The 17,903-nt window shown below is 44.0% G+C and overlaps 1 protein-coding gene across 1 annotated transcript in view; it reads right to left on the reverse strand.

The window, feature by feature from the left end:
• PRIM2 (DNA primase subunit 2) overlaps positions 1–17,903 on the reverse strand; it is a 280,515-nt gene that overhangs the window by 191,884 nt on the left and 70,728 nt on the right. Inside the window, 1 exon segment of the mRNA XM_033936564.1 lies at positions 1,498–1,579. Within this exon segment, the coding sequence (XP_033792455.1) occupies positions 1,498–1,579 (82 nt within the window).

A 17,903-nucleotide genomic window follows, 5' to 3' on the forward strand; every position in this document is an offset into this window, starting at 1 on the left:
ATAAAGTTAGGACCCCAAAGTGGTGACTGGGTTAGACACTGGCTGTCGGATTAGACGCCAGAGAGTGGTGGTTAATGGAAGTCGCTCGGAGGAAGGAAAGGTGAGTAGTGGAGTCCCTCAGGGTTTGGTGCTAGGGCCGATCCTGTTCTATATGTTTGAGTGACATTGCTGAAGGGTTAAAAGGAAAAGTGTGCCTTTTTGCAGATGATACCAAGATTTGTAACAGAGTAGACACCGAAGTGGAAAATATGAAAAAGGATCTGCAAAAGTTAGAGGAATGGTCTAATGCCTGGCAACTAAAATTCAATGCAAAGAAATGCAGAGTAATGCATTTGGGGATTAATAATCGGAAGGAACCGTATATGCTGGGAGGAGAGAAGCTGATATGCACGGACGGGGTGAGGGACCTTGGGTGATAGTGTCCGAAGATCTAAGGCGAAAAACAGTGTGACAAGGCAGTGGCTGCTGCCAGAAGGATGCTGGGCTGTATAAGAGAGACGTAATCAGTAGAAGAAAGAAGGTGTTGATACCCTGTACAGGTCGTTGGTGAGGCCCCACTTGGAGTACTTGTGTTCAGTTTTGGAGACCGTATCTGGCAAAGGACGTAAGAAGACTTGAAGCGGTCCAGAGGAGGGCAATCGAAAATAATAGGAGGCTTGTGCCAGAAGACGTATGAGGAGAGACTGGAAACCCTGAATATGTATACCCTAGAGGAAAGGAGAGACAGGGGAGATATGATTCAGACGTTCAAATACTTGAAGGGTTTTAATGTAGAACAAAATCTTTTCCAGAGAAAGGAAAATGGTAAAACCAGAGGACATAATTTGAGGTTGAGGGGTGGTAGATTCAAAGGAAATGTTAGGAAATTTTACTTTACGGAGAGAGGGTCGTGGATGTCTGGAATACGCTCCCGAGAGAGGTAGTGCAGAGTAAAACTGTGACTGAGTTCAAAGAAGCGTGGGATGAACATAGAGGATCTAGAATCAGAAAATAATATTAAAATTGAACTAAGGCCAGTACTGGGCAGACTTGCACGGTCTGTGTCTGTATATGGCCATTTGGTGGAGGATGGGCTGGGAGGGTGCAGATGGGCTGGAGTAGGTTTTAATACAGATTTCGGCAGTAGGAACCCCAAGCACAGTACCGGGTAGAGCTTTAGATTCTTGCCCAGAAATAGCAAAGAAGAAAAAATAAAAAATAATTTAAATTGAATCAGGTTGGGCAGACTGGATGGACCATTTGGGTCTTTTATCTGCCGTCATCTACTATGTTACTATGTAACAGTTCTCTCCTCCCTCACCCCACCCTCAAATGGCCAGGCCCAATTTATCCTGCTCAATATCCTTAAAGCTGCTCACATTTAGCAAGTGGGATTCTAAAGTGCTGATCTTAAGCACAGTTAAACAGGTTCTTCAGTTCATTTTAATCAGTGAGAAAAAGACAAAGTGAAATATAACAGTAGTATTTTAAAAAACTGCTCTTCCAGCTTAAACTTACCTTGTAAAATTCCTGATCCACCAGTTTTTGTTATACTTAGTGAAAACTTGAACTCAACAACTCATCAGTATACAGGGGTCTTCTGTTCATCCGATATCTAAACATAAAGATTTATGGGTTGTCAACTGCTATTTAATTTTAAACAAATTGCTACGTATACCTTTATAAATAAAATATTTTCAATTACAAAATAGTGAGGAAATTAACTGCTTAAGCTAAGTAGATTCTTAAAATATGCCAGACCAGGAATCAGCCTAATGGTTGGAGAGCAAAACTGAGAAACTAGGGAAGCTGGGATATTCCTTGTGATCTTCAGCAAGTCAAGTAAAAAGAGATTAAGTTCTTACTATGACAATATCTTTTCTAGTAGATAGGAATAGATTGCTGAATCTTAGGGTACTCTTTCATTCTCACGAGCATACTGCAGCAAGATGTCAATTACAACTTTTGAAACCTCCTCTTTCTCTCAGGAGTCTGCTGCCCCCTTCAGTTCATTTCAAAGCATGTAAGAGCTCTTGAGGGGAGAAGGAGGGACACGGGGAACTTCCCAAAACAAGGTTCTGATCTGCTCATATAACGTTAATGGGTAATTGAACAAACATTACCATTGAACAGTAAAACACATCAAATAAAAGCAACAGCTAAATATTAGTAGAGCTCAATTATCTCGACATTCTATTTACAAACTGATTCTGAACCTATAGTCTGGCTGGCAGAGAAGTCTTAGCCCGCACTTTGTGCTTTGCAGTGCAGTGCTTCACACAGGATATCTTCACGCCTGTTCATTTTAGATTTTGTTTTTATCCAATCTGTTTTTTTCATATTCTATGTACCAACAATTGGGACCCTTGAGGAAGGAATGTTTCTTCGAAACACGGACTGTGTTGGGTCCAGTCCAGGTCCAGTCCAGACGAATATTAGGATCAGTATTTGCATATTTTCATGTATCTTTATGTATTTTGTTTATATTATTTTGCTTTATTAAAATTCCTGTACCCTGTACATTTTCCTGCAGTTTTGTTTAGTTTGCTTGTTCTGTACCTGTACTGCAGGTTTTGTTGGTTCTTTTTTGTTTAGCTATGAAGAGGACCATAATGCATAAGGCAGAAACAAGCGCATCAAAAATTATGGGGCGGGAGGGAGGTTCAAGTATACCATTCCTATCTACTAGAAAAGATATTATCAAGGTAAGAACCTAATCTCTTTTTCCTGTGTAATACGAATGGTATGCTCTACTTTAGGGACGTACCTAAGCAGTCCCCGAAGACCCGGGTGAGAGAGATAAGTCTGCTTTTAGTACAGAGGATCCAAAACCAGAATCCTCATGCACTGCCAAATCCATCCTATGAAATTTAGTGAAAGTGTGTAGGGAAGACCATGTCGCAGATCTACACATCTCCTTCGGAGGTATCGTCCTTGATTCTGCCCAAGAGGAGGCTACTTCTCTGGTTGAATGTGTTTCCAATGACACTAGTAGTTTGTCACAGACAATGTAGGTGGAGGAGACCGCTGTCCAAATCCACTAGGAAATGGTGGCCTTGGAGTCTGGTCTACCCCCGGTTGACTCTTTGGTTAGGACAAAGAGATGGTTTGATAGACGAAACTCATTAGTCACTTCCAGGTAACCCAAGAGAACTCTGTGGTCGTCCAGCAGCTTTAAAGTCTTGTCTTTCTTCTTAGAACCCATAGGTTGAAAGGCTGGTAGCCTGACCTTCTGGTTGATGTGAGTCGATGTGAAATGCTGAAACAACCTTTGGCAACAAAGAAGGTACCATACACAAGGTCACTCTTGTTTCTGTGATCCTCAGAAATGGTTCCCTGCATGACAAAGCTTGCAATTCTGAGACTCTTTTGGCTGAGGTAACTGCAACTAGGAACACTGTTTTGATCATAAGATCCACGAGAATGAGAGAAGCTTTCTCCAAAGGCTCATATAGGGTCCTCTGAAAACCCTCTAACACGATGTTGAGATTCCAGGAAAAGAAGGAATCTCAGATCGGCAGCCTGAGCTAAGGAGACTCGCTTCTCTCATTCTCTAAAGCAGCTAGGCCTGCAATCTGCATCTTAAGTGATGCTACTGTCAATCCCTTGTCCAGACCCTCTTGAAAGAAGGTCAGTACCAATGGCACTGAGGCTTTATTAGGCTCCAGATTCTCCTTATTGTATCAGCGCTGAAAGTATCCCATTCCTTGGCATATGCCAAAGAGTGGATAGTTTCTTGGCCTTCAGTAGGGTTGTAATGACCACTTCTGAATATTCATTGTTGGCTAGCATCATGTGCTCAAGAGCCTTGCGGTAAGACCGAAGTAACCCGGATCTTCTAGCAATTGGCCCCTGTGTGAGCAAGTCTGGATACACTGGGAGTCAGAGACATTTGTCCACTTTAGGTATACTAGATCCGCATACCAAGGACACCTGGGTCAATCGGGGGTGGGTACCCACTTTTACACCGGAGCAGTAAGTAACAATCCTGATGTGGCAAACCAAAACTCCGATTCTAAGTCTAAGGTAAGTACCCTTACTGCAAAAGAATCGCTAGGGGACACTTTAACTCAAATGAGCTAAATAAACAAAAAGAGTGGAGAGCTATGTATGTTAACGCACGCAGCCTGGGGAACAAATTTCTAGAACTGGAAACAGAAATAGTTAATGCAGACCTAGACATAGTAGCGATTTCCAAAACATGGTTCACAGACTCTCACGGGTGGGATATGACTATACCAGGATACAACCTGATTCGGCAAGACAGAGAGGGTAAGTTAGGAGGTGGGGTAGCACTTTACCTCAAAGAAAACATCAAAACAACCAGGATCACGGATGTCAAGTATACTGGGGAATCCATCTGGGTAAACCTGGCCAGAGGCGGAGAAAAATGCCTGTACCTTGGTGTAGTGTACAGACCTCCAAGACAATTGGAGCTCAAGGACGCTGATTTAATTGATGACATTGAAAATATCACCTTACGGGGGGACGTTGTTCTATTGGGGGGACTTCAACATGCCTGATGTAGACTGGAACACACTCTCAGCGACAACTTGTGATAGCAGGAGGATATTGATGTCCATAAGGGGAGTACGGCTCAAACAATTGGTACTAGAGCCCACTAGAGCCCAGGCCATCCTGGACCTGGTACTTACGAACGGGGAAAGTGTCTCGGAGATCTCGGTGGGAGAACCGCTAGCCACCAGTGACCATAACATGGTATGGTTTAACCTTAGGAAAGGCTTTCCTAGATCACAAACAAAAACAAGGGTACTCAACTTCCGGGGTGCTGACTTCGCACAAATGGCAGACTTCGTCCATCAGACGCTTCAGGTTCAAGAAGGAACGGATAATGTGGAGGTTATGTGGTCAACCTTGAAATCGACCCTTCATGAGGCAACTATCCGCTACATAAAATCAGTAACTAAACACAAAGAAGAAAGAAACCCCAATGGTTCACTGATAAGGTCTCGCACCTCGTCAAGGAGAAGAAAAGAGCATTTCTCTCGTACAAACGCACCGGGGAAAAAGAAGCAAACATTGAATACAGGACAAAGTCTGCAGCGGTCAAAACGGCAGTTAGGGAGGCCAAACTTCGAATGGAAGAAACTCTAGCGAAGAACATCAAGAAAGGTGACAAATCATTCTTCAGGTACATTAGTGACAGGAAAAAGAACGCAAACGGGATAGTACGCCTTAGAACGCCAGACGGGAATTATGTGGAAACAGATTCTGAAAAAGCCAAACTACTGAATGATTACTTCTGCTCGGTCTTTACCTGCGAGGCACCAGGACACGGGCCACAGCTGGAAGCAATGCAAAGCAAGGAAGACCCATTTCAGAATTTTGAGTTCACACCAGCTGATGTTTACAGAGAACTGTCAGGACTCAAGGTGAACAAAGCCATGGGACCGGACGAGTTGCATCCAAGAGTGCTCAGGGAACTAGGCGATGTTCTGGCGAAACCGTTAGCCATGCTCTTCAATCTCTCCCTAAGTACAGGGAGAGTACCCCTGGACTGGAAAACAGCAAACGTCGTTCCTCTGCACAAAAAGGGTTGCAGAGCAGAGGCAGCGAACTACAGACCAGTGAGTCTCACATCAATAGTGTGTAAACTCATGGAAACTCTACTCAAAGGTAAATTAGACTCGATATTGGATGAAGGGAATCTAAGGGATCCCTGTCAACATGGATTCACAAGAGGCAGGTCATGCCAATCTAATCTTATAAGCTTCTTTGATTGGGTGACAGGAAAACTAGACTCAGGAGAGGCTCTGGACATAGTATACTTGGATTTCAGTAAAGCTTTCGACAGTGTCCCACACCGTTGACTATTAAACAAGATAAAATCGATGGGGTTGGGTGAGAAACTAACTGCATGGGTCAATGATTGGCTGAGTGGAAGACTTCAGAGGGTGGTGGTCAACGGCACCCTCTCTGAGACTTCGGAGGTGACTAGCGGAGTGCCGCAGGGCTCAGTCCTGGGACCATCCCTTTTTAACATATTCATAAGAGACCTGACCCGGGGGCTTCAGGGTAAAGTATCACTGTTTGCCGACGACGCCAAACTGTGTAACATAGTAAGTGAAAGCAACCTCAAGGACAGTATGACGCAGGATCTGATCACGTTGGAAAACTGGTCCTCGACATGGCAGCTGGGCTTCAACGCTAAAAAATGTAAGGTCATGCATCTCGGCAGCAGAAATCCATGCAGAACATACTCCTTGAATGGAGAAACGCTAGCTAGGACTTCAGAGGAACGGGACTTGGGGGTAATCATCAGTGCAGACATGAAAGCTGCTAAACAAGTGGAGAAGGCCTCATCTAAGGCAAGGCAAATGATGGGATGTATCAATCGAAGCTTCGTCAGCCGCAAACCTGAAGTCATAATGCCACTCTACAGAACCATGGTGAGACCTCATCTGGAATACTGTGTGCAATTCTGGAGGCCACATTACCGGAAAGATGTGCTTCGAGCTGAATCGGTCCAGCGGATGGCCACTAGGATGGTCGCCAGACTCAAGGGTCTCTCATACGAAGAAAGACTGGGCAAACTGCAGCTCTATACCCTGGAGGAGCGCAGAGAACGGGGTGACATGATTGAGACATTTAAGTACGTCACTGGTCGCGTCGAGATGGAAAACGATATATTCTTTCCCAAGGGACCCTCGGTCACAAGGGGGCACCCCCTCAAACTCAGAGGGGGGAAATTTAGTGGTGACACGAGGAAGTATTTCTTCACGGAAAGGGTGGTAGATCACTGGAACAAACTTCCGGTGCAGGTGATCAAGGCCACCAGCGTGCTCGATTTTAAGAATAAATGGGACTTCCACGTGGGATCCCTATGAGGGTCAAGTTAAGGAACTAGGTCACTAGCACTCAATGGGGTGGGTCAATAGAGTGGGCAGACTTGATGGGCTGTGGCCCTTTTCTGCCGTCGTCTTTCTATGTTTCTAATCAGGGGCCAAAGAGGAAAGGCATATTGCAGTCCGGACTTCAGCCACGGTTGCACCAAGACATCCAAGTCCTGCACTTCCGGTCTCATATCTTCAGCTAAAAAAACAAGGTGCTTTCTTGTTGCATGATGTTAGCATCAGATCGAAAGTCAGACACCCCCATCTTACAATGTTCTAGAATACCCACAGGGCCAACCACTCTCCCAGGTCCAATGTCTGTCTGCTGAGGTAGTCCACTTGCACATTGTCCACTCCAGCAATGTGTGTGCCGTGATGGCCAGCAGATGCTTTCTACCCAAGCAAACAGTAGTTTTGCCTCTAGTTGGAGCAATGCGACTCTGGTGCCTCCCTGAAGGTTCACATAAGTTGCTGTGGCATTGTCTGAGAATACTCTTATGGCTCTGCTTTCCAGCACTGATTGTAGGTTTCACAGAGCCAGGCAGGCTGCTCTCAATTCTAGCCTATTTAACAACCACTTCCACTGGGATAGTGTCCATTTCCCTTGCATTGGGCGACCACTGCAGTGCACCCCCCCCCCCCCCCAGCTGAACAGGCTGGAATCTGTTGTCAGTGTGACCCATGAACTGATCTGAAGTGGAATCCCTTTTGCTATGGACTGAATGGTGTCACCAGTTCATGCTATTGTGGGCTGCCTTCATCCAGGGAAGAGGGGCCTATAGAGAGTCTCTCTTTGGGAGACAAACGAGACAACAGCACATCCTGAAGTGGATGCATATGCGCCCTTGCCTAGGGCACTACTTCTATGGTAGTCACCAACAAACCCAGAACCTGTAGGTTGTGCCATGCTGTATGATTAAAGAAACTGGGCCTCTTCTCTCTTGAACAGAGGAGATTGAGAAGGGACATGATTGAAACATTCAGGTACTGAAGGGAATAGACTTAGTAGATAAGGACAGGTTGTTCACCCTCTCCAAGGTAGGGAGAATGAGAGCGCACTCTAAAACTGAAAGGGGATAGATTCCGTACAAACATAAGGGAGTTCTTCTTCACCTAGAGAGTGGTAGAAAACTGGAACGCTCTTCCGAGTCTGTCATAGGGGAAAACACCCTCCAGGGATTCAAGACAAAGTTAGACAAGTTCCTGCTGAACCGGAACATATGCAGGTAGGGCTAGAAACATAGAAAGATGACGGCAGAAAAGGGCTATAGCCCATCAAGTCTGCCCACTCTACCGACCCACCCCAATAAGTCCGAATGCTAATGACCCAGTTCCTTAACTCGACCTTCGTAGGGATCCCATGTAGATGTCCCATTTATTCTTGAAGTCAAGCACGCTGGTGGCCTCGACCACCTGCACCGGAAGCTTGTTCCAGTGATCTACCACTCTTTCCGTGAAGAAATACTACCTGGTGTCACTACTAAATTTACCCCTCTGAGTTTGAGCGGATGCCCTCGTGGCCGAGGGTCCTTTGAGAAAGAGGATGTTATCTTCCACCTCGACATGTCCTGTGATGTATTTAAATGTCTCAATTATGTCCCCCCTCTCCCTGCGTTCTTCTAGAGTGTAGAGCTGCAATCTGTTCAGTCTCTCTTCGTACGAGAGACCCTTGAGCCCCGAGATCATCCTAGTGGCCATCCGCTGAACCGACTCAGTTAGGGTGTTGGTCTTTGACCAAAGGGCCGCCGCATGAGCGGACTGCTGGACACGATGGACCACTGGTCTGACCCAGCAGCGGCAATTCTTATGTTCTGTAGGTACTGGCTGTGACAGGAGATTTGTAAATTTGCCCTCAAAGCTTCTGACTCTGCAGAAAAACTGAAGGGAGCAGCAGATTCCTGGGAGGAGGAGGTTTCATAAGCTGTGATTGACATCTTTCTGCGGTATGTTTACAAGAATGGACAGAGTACCCCCTAAGATTCAGCATACCATTCCTATTGTCTGGAAACCTCTAGTGTCTCAAGTACAAAAAAAACTTAGACTATAAGCACCCCAGGGACAGGAAAACACCTATTTATTTATTTATTCTTTAGGATTTATTAACCACCTTTATTAAGAGATTCACCTAAGGCAGTATATAACAGGTATAAATGGTTGTAAAAAAATTGACATTGTGTTAACAGCATAATAGTAAATTGACCAAAAATTTAGTATAAAACAGTTAAAATGAGGAAGATGAACAAGCAAATCAAATCCTAGTAATAGCAATAATGTGATAGAATATCAGAAATATGTAAATTAAGAACACTACAGTAGAAAATTCATATTAACAAAAATATGATAAACAGCAGAATATAAATGATACATATTATATTAGACAGAATGGTAGAACAATCATAACCCAGATATGACAACCATGAAGGTTAACACAATACAATGTAACATCTCAATAGACAGACAAGATGTGTTAGACCAGTGTTTTTCAACCTTTTTATACCTGTGGACCGTCAGAAATAAAATAATTATTTTGTGGACCGGCAAACTACTAAGACTGAAATAAAAAACACACATTTCCGCCCCATCTTCGCAAGCTCGGTCCCCGCAAACCATCTGATCCCATCCGCACAAGCCTCAGTTATGATTTTATATTGAACGTATTCCAGTACCTCCCCTCTTTTCCCCATCTTAATCCAGCAGATACCTTCCATCACCCTACTCCCTCCATTCCTTATTCAGCATCTTCTCCTTGTCTCCCTATTCCCCCTTCACCATGTCCAGCATATCCCCTCTGTCTCCCTACTCCCTCTATCCATGTCCAACATCTTACTTCTGTCTTCATATTCCACCTTCCTGTTCAGCATTTTCCATGTCTCTCTGCCCCCTGCAAGGTCCAGCAGATGTCTTTGTGTCCCTATTCTTCCAACTCCCACCTAGTTCCAATAACTATCCTCCCCCAAGGGGATCCACCGTCTCTCTTCTGTCACACCAATCCCCCCCCCCTTGTCTACCATCCCCTTCCTACAACACATGGGAATTCAGCATCTCTTATTCACTCCCTTGGCTGCTGGCCCCAGAGTGACTCCAGTGTCACAATGGCTGGTCTCACCATAACTGACACTAAATTGGAAGCAGCCTGGTTCTTAACTAGTATCAGTTTACTTACAGTTCCCTTGCCCAGAACTCTGAACAAAGACAGAAGCTGCGGGACCTTTCCTCTTGCCTGCATTGCTATTTGCTATAAGCTCTGCCGGTCTCAATCCTGCCCCTCAAACACAGGAAGTCATTTCAGAGGGGGGCGGGATCAGGATCGGCAGAGCCTATAGCGATGCAGGCAAGAGGAAAAGTCCCGCAGCTTCTGTGTTTCTTTTTGCTGTCCGCAGTCGATCCTAAGCCTTGGAAGGAAAAGGGGAAGGGGAAGAGATGCCGACGGGAAATTTAACCGCGTCGATCTCGCCGGCCCTCCACGGACCGGCAGGAATTTTCTGCGGATCGGCATTGGTCCGCGGACCGGCGGTTGAAAAACAGTGTGTTAGACAAAGGGACTGGTTTACATAATAAGTAGACAAGATTGAAGCTGAATAAGATATGTGGAGTTGGTCTTAGTTACAGGATTTGTGGAAAGCTAGTTCAGATTCAGAGTATATAGAAAGTCTGTCACAATAACCACTAAAAGGCCTGGGAAAAGAGTCAGATTTACATTTGCTTCCTGAAGAGATGATCATAATCTGATTTTCAGTAGGTTTTTTTTTTTTTAATTTAAGTTGAGAACAAAGTTTGTAGAATCAGTTTGTGTTGTAAATAATCATTGCTATTTTGTAATGTTGTGATAGAGATAGAGAGATAAGACAGCCGAAAATCATTACTCCTCTCTAAATAACGGAGCAAGACTCTCTTGATGTCCAATTTGCGTAAAATCTGATCCGAACTTCCTGGCTGACATGGAAAGCGGAAACTATCTTCGGTAGTAAGGAAGGTAGGTACAGTACGGAGAACTACTCCTGCATCCATAAATCAGAGAAAAGGTTCCCTGCATGAAAGAAATTGAAGCTTCAAAATATGCCATGCCAAGACAACGGCAACCAGAAAGACAGTCTTAAGAACAACCTGAAGAACACTGAACAAACAATACAAACAAAAGCTAAAAGAAAAAAGGCGGCATACTACACCAATCAGATAGGCCAGTGGTCTCAAACTCAAACCCTTTGCAGGGCCACATTTTCAATTTGTAGGTCTTAGGAGGGCCGCAGAAAAAAATAGTTAATGTCTTATTAAAGAAATGACAATTTTGCATGAGGTAAAACTCTTTATAGTTTATAAATCTTTCCTTTTGGTAGTCTTAATAATAATATTGTAATTTATAGCTAAAGAGACATGTGATCAAGAAACTGTTTTATTTATTTTTGTGATTATCATAAACATACCGAGGGCCTCAAAATAGTACCTGGTGGGCCACATGTGGCCCCCGGGCCACGAGTTTGAGACCACTGAGATAGGCATAGAAATCCCAAGACACAAAAACACTTTTCAAACTACTAAAGGAACTCACAGACACCAAACCTTACCTGGCCACCAAAACCGCCCCACCCCCCACAGCCAATCAATTGGCTGAATTCTTCAGAAACAAAATATCAACAGCCAGAAACACCTCGACCCCAAACCACCTCGATGAAATCCCGATACCACCTAAAGAAAATGAGGCTTACACAGCAGACAGAAACTGGTCAGATTTCCCAGACACACAATGGCACGACCTAGACAAACTCTACAAAAAATGCAATCATGCAGCCTGCGACCTCAACCACTGTCCCCCATACCTGTTAAAAGTCGACAGCACTAGATTCTGCACACACCTCATGCAGTGGATTAGTTACATGCTACAGAGGGTCAATTTTCTCAAAAAGTGGCCAAAATCATCATAACCCCTATTCTGAAAGACCCAAAGGGAGCAACAGATCAGCCATCCAATTACAGACCTATAGCCTCAATACCGCTATACGTCAAACTAATGGAAGGCCTCGTAGCAAAATTTCTCACCGAATACTTAGAAACCCACAACATTATTCATCCCTCACAATCAGGCTTCAGAAGAAACACTACTAGTCTCTCTCCTAGACACAGAAACACTACTAGTCTCTCTCCTAGACACAGAAACACTACTAGTCTCTCTCCTAGACACAGCCAAACAATACCTAAGCAAAGGCAAAAACACGCTACTTATATAACTCGATCTCACAGCGGCATTCGACCTAGTAGATCACGACATCCTACTACAAACACTGGAGGCAATAGGAATCACAGGCAAAGTCTACAATTGGTTTGAAGGATTCCTCCGCTCAAGAAGATACAGAGCAAGCAATGAACAATCAGAATCCTGGAACAACCCTTGCAGAGTCCCCCAAGGCTCCCCATTATCACAAACACTCTTCACCCTTTACATAACCATACTTGGCACATGCTTAGATAAACAAGATATAACATCAAACAGATACGTAGACGATATCACCATCCTCTGCCTTTCAACCAAACCACCCCCAACACACCAAACAAACTACACATTGCACTAGAAACAGTGTCAAAATGGAGGAGAGACCACAAATTAAAACTGAACCAAGACAAAACCAAATTCTTACTTCTAGAAAGAAACAAAACCTCAACTATAACAAACCTAGAAATAAACTCCATCACATATCCCTTACAACCCAATCTAAAACTGCTGGGAATAGTGATAGACAAAGGCTGCACCAAGCAACTTCAAATCGGCAAAACGGTTCAAAAGGCATTCGCAACCATGCGCAACTTAAGACAAGTCCAAAAATACTTCGACAACGAACAATTCAAATATGTCATAGTACAAGCGCTAATCCTAGGACTCCTGGACTACTGTAACGTACTTTACCTGTCATGCCCCGCCAACATGCTAAAACAATTACAAACAGCCCTAAGACTAATATACTCGCTGAAAAAATACGACCACATTACCTCAGCTTTCCAAGACTCACACTGGCTCCCAGTACAAGCACGATACAACACAAATTCTACTGCACCCTATTCAAAGCCCTAAATGGAAATGGACCAAGCTATCTGAACAACCGCCTAATCTGGAAAAACACATCCAGACCAAGGAGAACTCAAGCACACTTTACCCACTCCCCAATCAAAGGCATGCAAAGGAAACCACCATTCTAAGATTTAAGGAAAAATTGGACGCACATCTTCTTGCGGGACACATTGAGGGATACGAGTGACTAATGTATTCGCCAGGGTATGCCTGGCTGAGCCTCTGCGTGTGCGGATCACCGGACTGGATGGACCCCAGGTCTGATCTGGTGCAGGCATTTCTTATGTTCTTATATGATGGTCTACTAACCACCAGAGCAGCAAAAATAGACCACCACCTCTCAAATCTGCTGACTACGACGCCCAACTACAAAACATTCAGGAAAGAACTGAAAACCATACTATTCAAGAAATTTGTCAAATGATCTAACCAAACCATATTGACCATTCCCAGATCCCGATGCATACTATAGGCTAATTTCTTGTTGTAAACCGCCTATAACTGAAAGTATTGGCAGGATAGAAGACATCAATGTAATATAATATAAAACCCAGAAGCACGAAAGGCCTGCTACCTGAGCTTTAAGCGAGGCCACCGCTAAACCCTTATCTAAGCCTGTCTGAAGAAAAGCCAGAACCACCAAAATGGGAGCCCACTAAGGCTCCACTCGATCCTTAGCACACCACTGTTAGAAAGCCTTCCAGGCCTTGGCATAAGAAGCTATAGTAGAGAGTTTCTTGCACTTCAAAAGTGTCAAAATAACAACATCAAAATAACCGCATATCATCAAGGCTGAGCACTCAAAAGCCAAAGTAAGACCAAAGTGCTGTGGGCTTTCCATAGGCATCGGACCCTAACTGAGAACATTACGATGAAGAGGGAGTTTGAGCTTTCTGTCCCGCTGAAGCACAATATTCGCTACCATGGGCGACAAGCCCAATCCGGAGCAACTAGAATCACGAGGCTGGGATACATTGCTATCCAGCAGATGACCCAACCAACCAGAGACTACAGGAGGGAACACATATAGGAGTTTGTGAGATGGCCAGGGTTGAACCAAGGTGTCCAACCCTAAGCTTCTACGCTCTGTTCTTTGACTGAAGCAGCGCCTGACCTTCACGTTCTTTGTTGAAGCCAACAAATCCATCTGGTTCTGCCTCTAGAGCTGTTCGATCAGACGGAATGCTTTCCATGAGAGGGACCATTCTCCCGGGTCCAAGAGTTGTCTACTAAGGAAGTCTGCCTGTTATGTTGTCGACTCCGGCCACATGCACCACCAAGAGACAGAAGATGTAACTCCGCCCAGCGAAACAGCAGTGAGCTTTCTGGACCAAGACAGCACTTCTTGTGCCCCCTTGACAAATGACATAAGCCATCTCTATGGCATTGCCCGAGAATACTCGCACTGCTTTTCCTTCCAGAGTAGGCTGGAAAGCAAGTAATGCCAATCAAATTTCCTGAAGCTCCAGATGACTGATCAACCAACACCTCCGATGTAGTCCACTGCCCCTGAATCGAGCACTCCCCGCAGTGAGCACCCCAACCTGACACCCCACCCCAACCCATGCGTCATAAGAGTGATCCGCTCCGAGATCTGAAGAGGCTTGCCCTGGCAGAGAGCCTCCCTCTGAAGCCAACAGTGCAGACTGCTGCAAGCTGATTCCGTTAAAGAGAGTGGCATCTGACACGGATGATGCTGCAGAGACCACCGAGAGAGGAGGGACTCCTGTAGAGGGCACGTGTGTGGTCAATCAGGGCTCAGGCACTGACAAGAAAGGCTACGACATCTCAGACCGGCCAGAAAATTTTCCTCGCAAATGTAGGACAGTGAGGTTAGAGAATCACCCAGCAATAACTGGATGGGTAAAAGACTGGCTCAGAAGTAGACTTCAGAGGGTGGTGGTGAATGGTATTCTCCGAAACGTCGGAAGTGATCAGTGGAATGCCGCAGGGCTCGGTCTTGGGTCGAGGTAAAATTACATTATTCGCCGATGACGCCAAACTTTGCAAAATAGTAGGCAAAAGCATAGTGCCCGACTGTATGACGCAGGACCTACTCTTACTGGAACATTGGTCCTCAACTTGGCAACTATGTTTTAATGCCAAAAAGTGTAAGGTCATGCACCTTGGCAGCAGAAATCCATACATAATTTACACCCTAAATGGTGAGACCTTAGCAAGAACTGCAGCAGAACGAGACTTGGGAGTGATCATTAGTGAAGACATGAAGACTGCCAATCAAGTGGAGAAAGCTTCATCCAAGGCTAGACAAATGATGGGTTGTATCCGAAAAAGTTTCATCAGCCAGAAGCCCGAAGTTATAATGCCGTTGTACAGATCCATGGTAATATCTCATCTGAAATATTGTGTACAATTCTGGAGACCATATTATCAAAAGGATGTGCTGAGATTTGAGTCGGTTCAGCGAATGGCCACAAGGATGGTCTCAGGACTCAAGGATCTCCCGTATGAGGAACGGCTGGGTAAGTTGCAGTTATACTCATTCGAGGAACGTAGAGAGAGGGGAGACATGATTGAGACGTCCAAATATGTCACGGGCCGTATTGAGGTAGAAGAGGATATCTTTTTTCTTAAAGGACCTACGGCAACAAGAGGACATCCGTTGAAACTCAGGGGTGGGAGATTTCATAGTGACACCAGGAAGTATTTCTTCACTGAAAGGGTGGTTGATCATTGCAATGGTCTTCCACTGCAGGTAATTGAAGCCAGCAGCGTGCTGGTTTTTAAGAGAAAATGGGATAAGCATATGGGATCTCTTCATGGATCACTTCAAGGAAGAAATTAGGGGGTAGGTCATTAGAGTGGGCAGACTTGTTGGGCCTTTTCTGCCATCATCATCTATGTTTCTATAATAGAGAATCGTCCGAAATGCTTCTTTAAATATTAATGACCTCATTGTAATACATTTGCATGGCAAAATCAAAGACTGCTAGGAAGCTTGAAAAAGACCACGGTAAGCTGTTTTGATAATCCGCCGCTAAAATACATTGACATAAAAACGGCTGGTACTAGTTTAGAGACCAAGTTAAAATTTTGATAATCTTCCCCTGAAACAGTAGATATGATAGTGAGGTTATCCTTTCATGGCCCACTACAACCCCATATGTCCAAGCCCATACAAATAGATGCTAATGTGGGCTTGAACATGGGGCTCCCACGAACTGGCCTTGTTCTAAATCAGGGCTGCCCAAGTCCGATCTTTGAGATCTACTGGCAGGCCAGGTTTTCAGGATCACAATGAATATGCATGAGAGAGATTTGCCTGCACTGCCTTCTTGGTATGCAAATCCCTCTCATGCATATTAATTGTGCATATCCTGAAAACCTGGCCTGCCAGTAGATTTCCAGGACCAGACTTAAATAGCCCTGTTCTAAATCATCTTATTACATTTATTATCAAAGCTTATTCAGTTTTCCAACTTCAGAATAGTTATTTCTCAGAACTTTTTTTTTTTTTAAGTAGAAATATTTATTTCCTGGACAGAATTTTTCTTGTCTAACAAATGCTTTTGAAAAGATTAGGTCCCAAAAACAGTGTTTTCAAAACAACCATTTTAGCATAAGATTTTGTTTAAGTGCCTCAAAGTAAGCTAAGCCGGCTATACAATCTTGCAGGCTGGCAGAACATTTCAATCTACACCTCCAATAGCTGGCTGAAAAACATCATCATTTACCCATAGCTTTCCTAAGGGATTCTTTTACAAAGGTATGGCAAAAAGTGGCCTTAGCTTGCTCCTTATGCGGTCTTTCCCATGTGCTGAGGCCATTTTTATTGCTGCCGTAAAGTGGCCAATTTTCTGTTTTGTATATTAATGGCCATGCACTAATGTTACCTAATATTAGTGTATGGCCTTTTTAAAAAAAATTTATAGTGCAAGTACTTACTGCCACCCATTTGTAGGCGGTAAGGACTCACACAGTTAATGTAGATGTGCTAACTGGTTAGCTCAGGAATGCTCACTCTCCACCCCCAACACACCTCTTAAAAAAAAAATTAGTGCACAATTAATCGCTTGCACATTTTGAAGTTAATACAGGACACCTGAGATCATCCCATGGTACTTCATTTTCAGCTGCATTAGGTACGCATTAACACCTAATGCAACTTAGTAAAAGGGCCCCTAGCAAGTCAAACATTTAAAAACATTTAATTTCATTTAATTAGCAGTTATAACATCATGTATGTGACATGAAAAGGCTAAAGAAAAGTTAAAAAATAAAAACAGAATGTGACTGAAAATAATGGTAAAATACACAAAATTCCAATATACTGGGAGAGCTCTAGGAATACCATTGAGAGGAAGCAAATGACCAGAAAAGATACTGCAAAACTTTTTATACTTATTCTTTCACCTTGCCACTGAGCTTGAATTCTTCCTTGTGCCATACAAAAAACAGTGACCTTGACATGAGAGGCTACAATTCTCTGCATTACTACCATTTATGAACCAACTTATTTCAGTCAAAGTCTTTTAAAAGGATTCAAGTAGAAATGTCTTGAATAAATATGAATCAATATTTGTCTCTGGAATACAAGCTTACATTCAGGGAGCTAGTGCTACTTTGTTATGAAAGGCAGTTTTGTGTTCAAGGTGCTTAAGTCAGAGGAGTCTCTCACATAATTATAAAATACATACTGCTGAGAACACTGACTGAGATCTGCAGGAGAAAAAAGGGTGAACAGAAGCCAATTAGCAGCTCTGTCTGCACTTTCTAAATTTAGTTATAAAGAAAAGTTTATTGTACAGTGGTACCTCGGAATCCGAACTTAATCCGTTCCAGAACCCCATTCGAGTTCCAAAACATTCGACTTCCAAGACAATTTTTCTCATTGAAAATAATAGAAACTGGATTAATCCGTTCCTTGGTCCCACACTCAGATTTTCAAATAGACAACAAGATCGGGCCCCCCTAACCGGCAGAGACAGCAAGATCAGGCCCACCAACCGGCAGAGACAGCAAGATCGGGCCCCCGCCAGCATAAGCAGCAA

Source organism: Geotrypetes seraphini, chromosome 3 (assembly GCF_902459505.1).
Source record: "Geotrypetes seraphini chromosome 3, aGeoSer1.1, whole genome shotgun sequence".
NCBI classification, from domain to species: domain Eukaryota; kingdom Metazoa; phylum Chordata; class Amphibia; order Gymnophiona; family Dermophiidae; genus Geotrypetes; species Geotrypetes seraphini.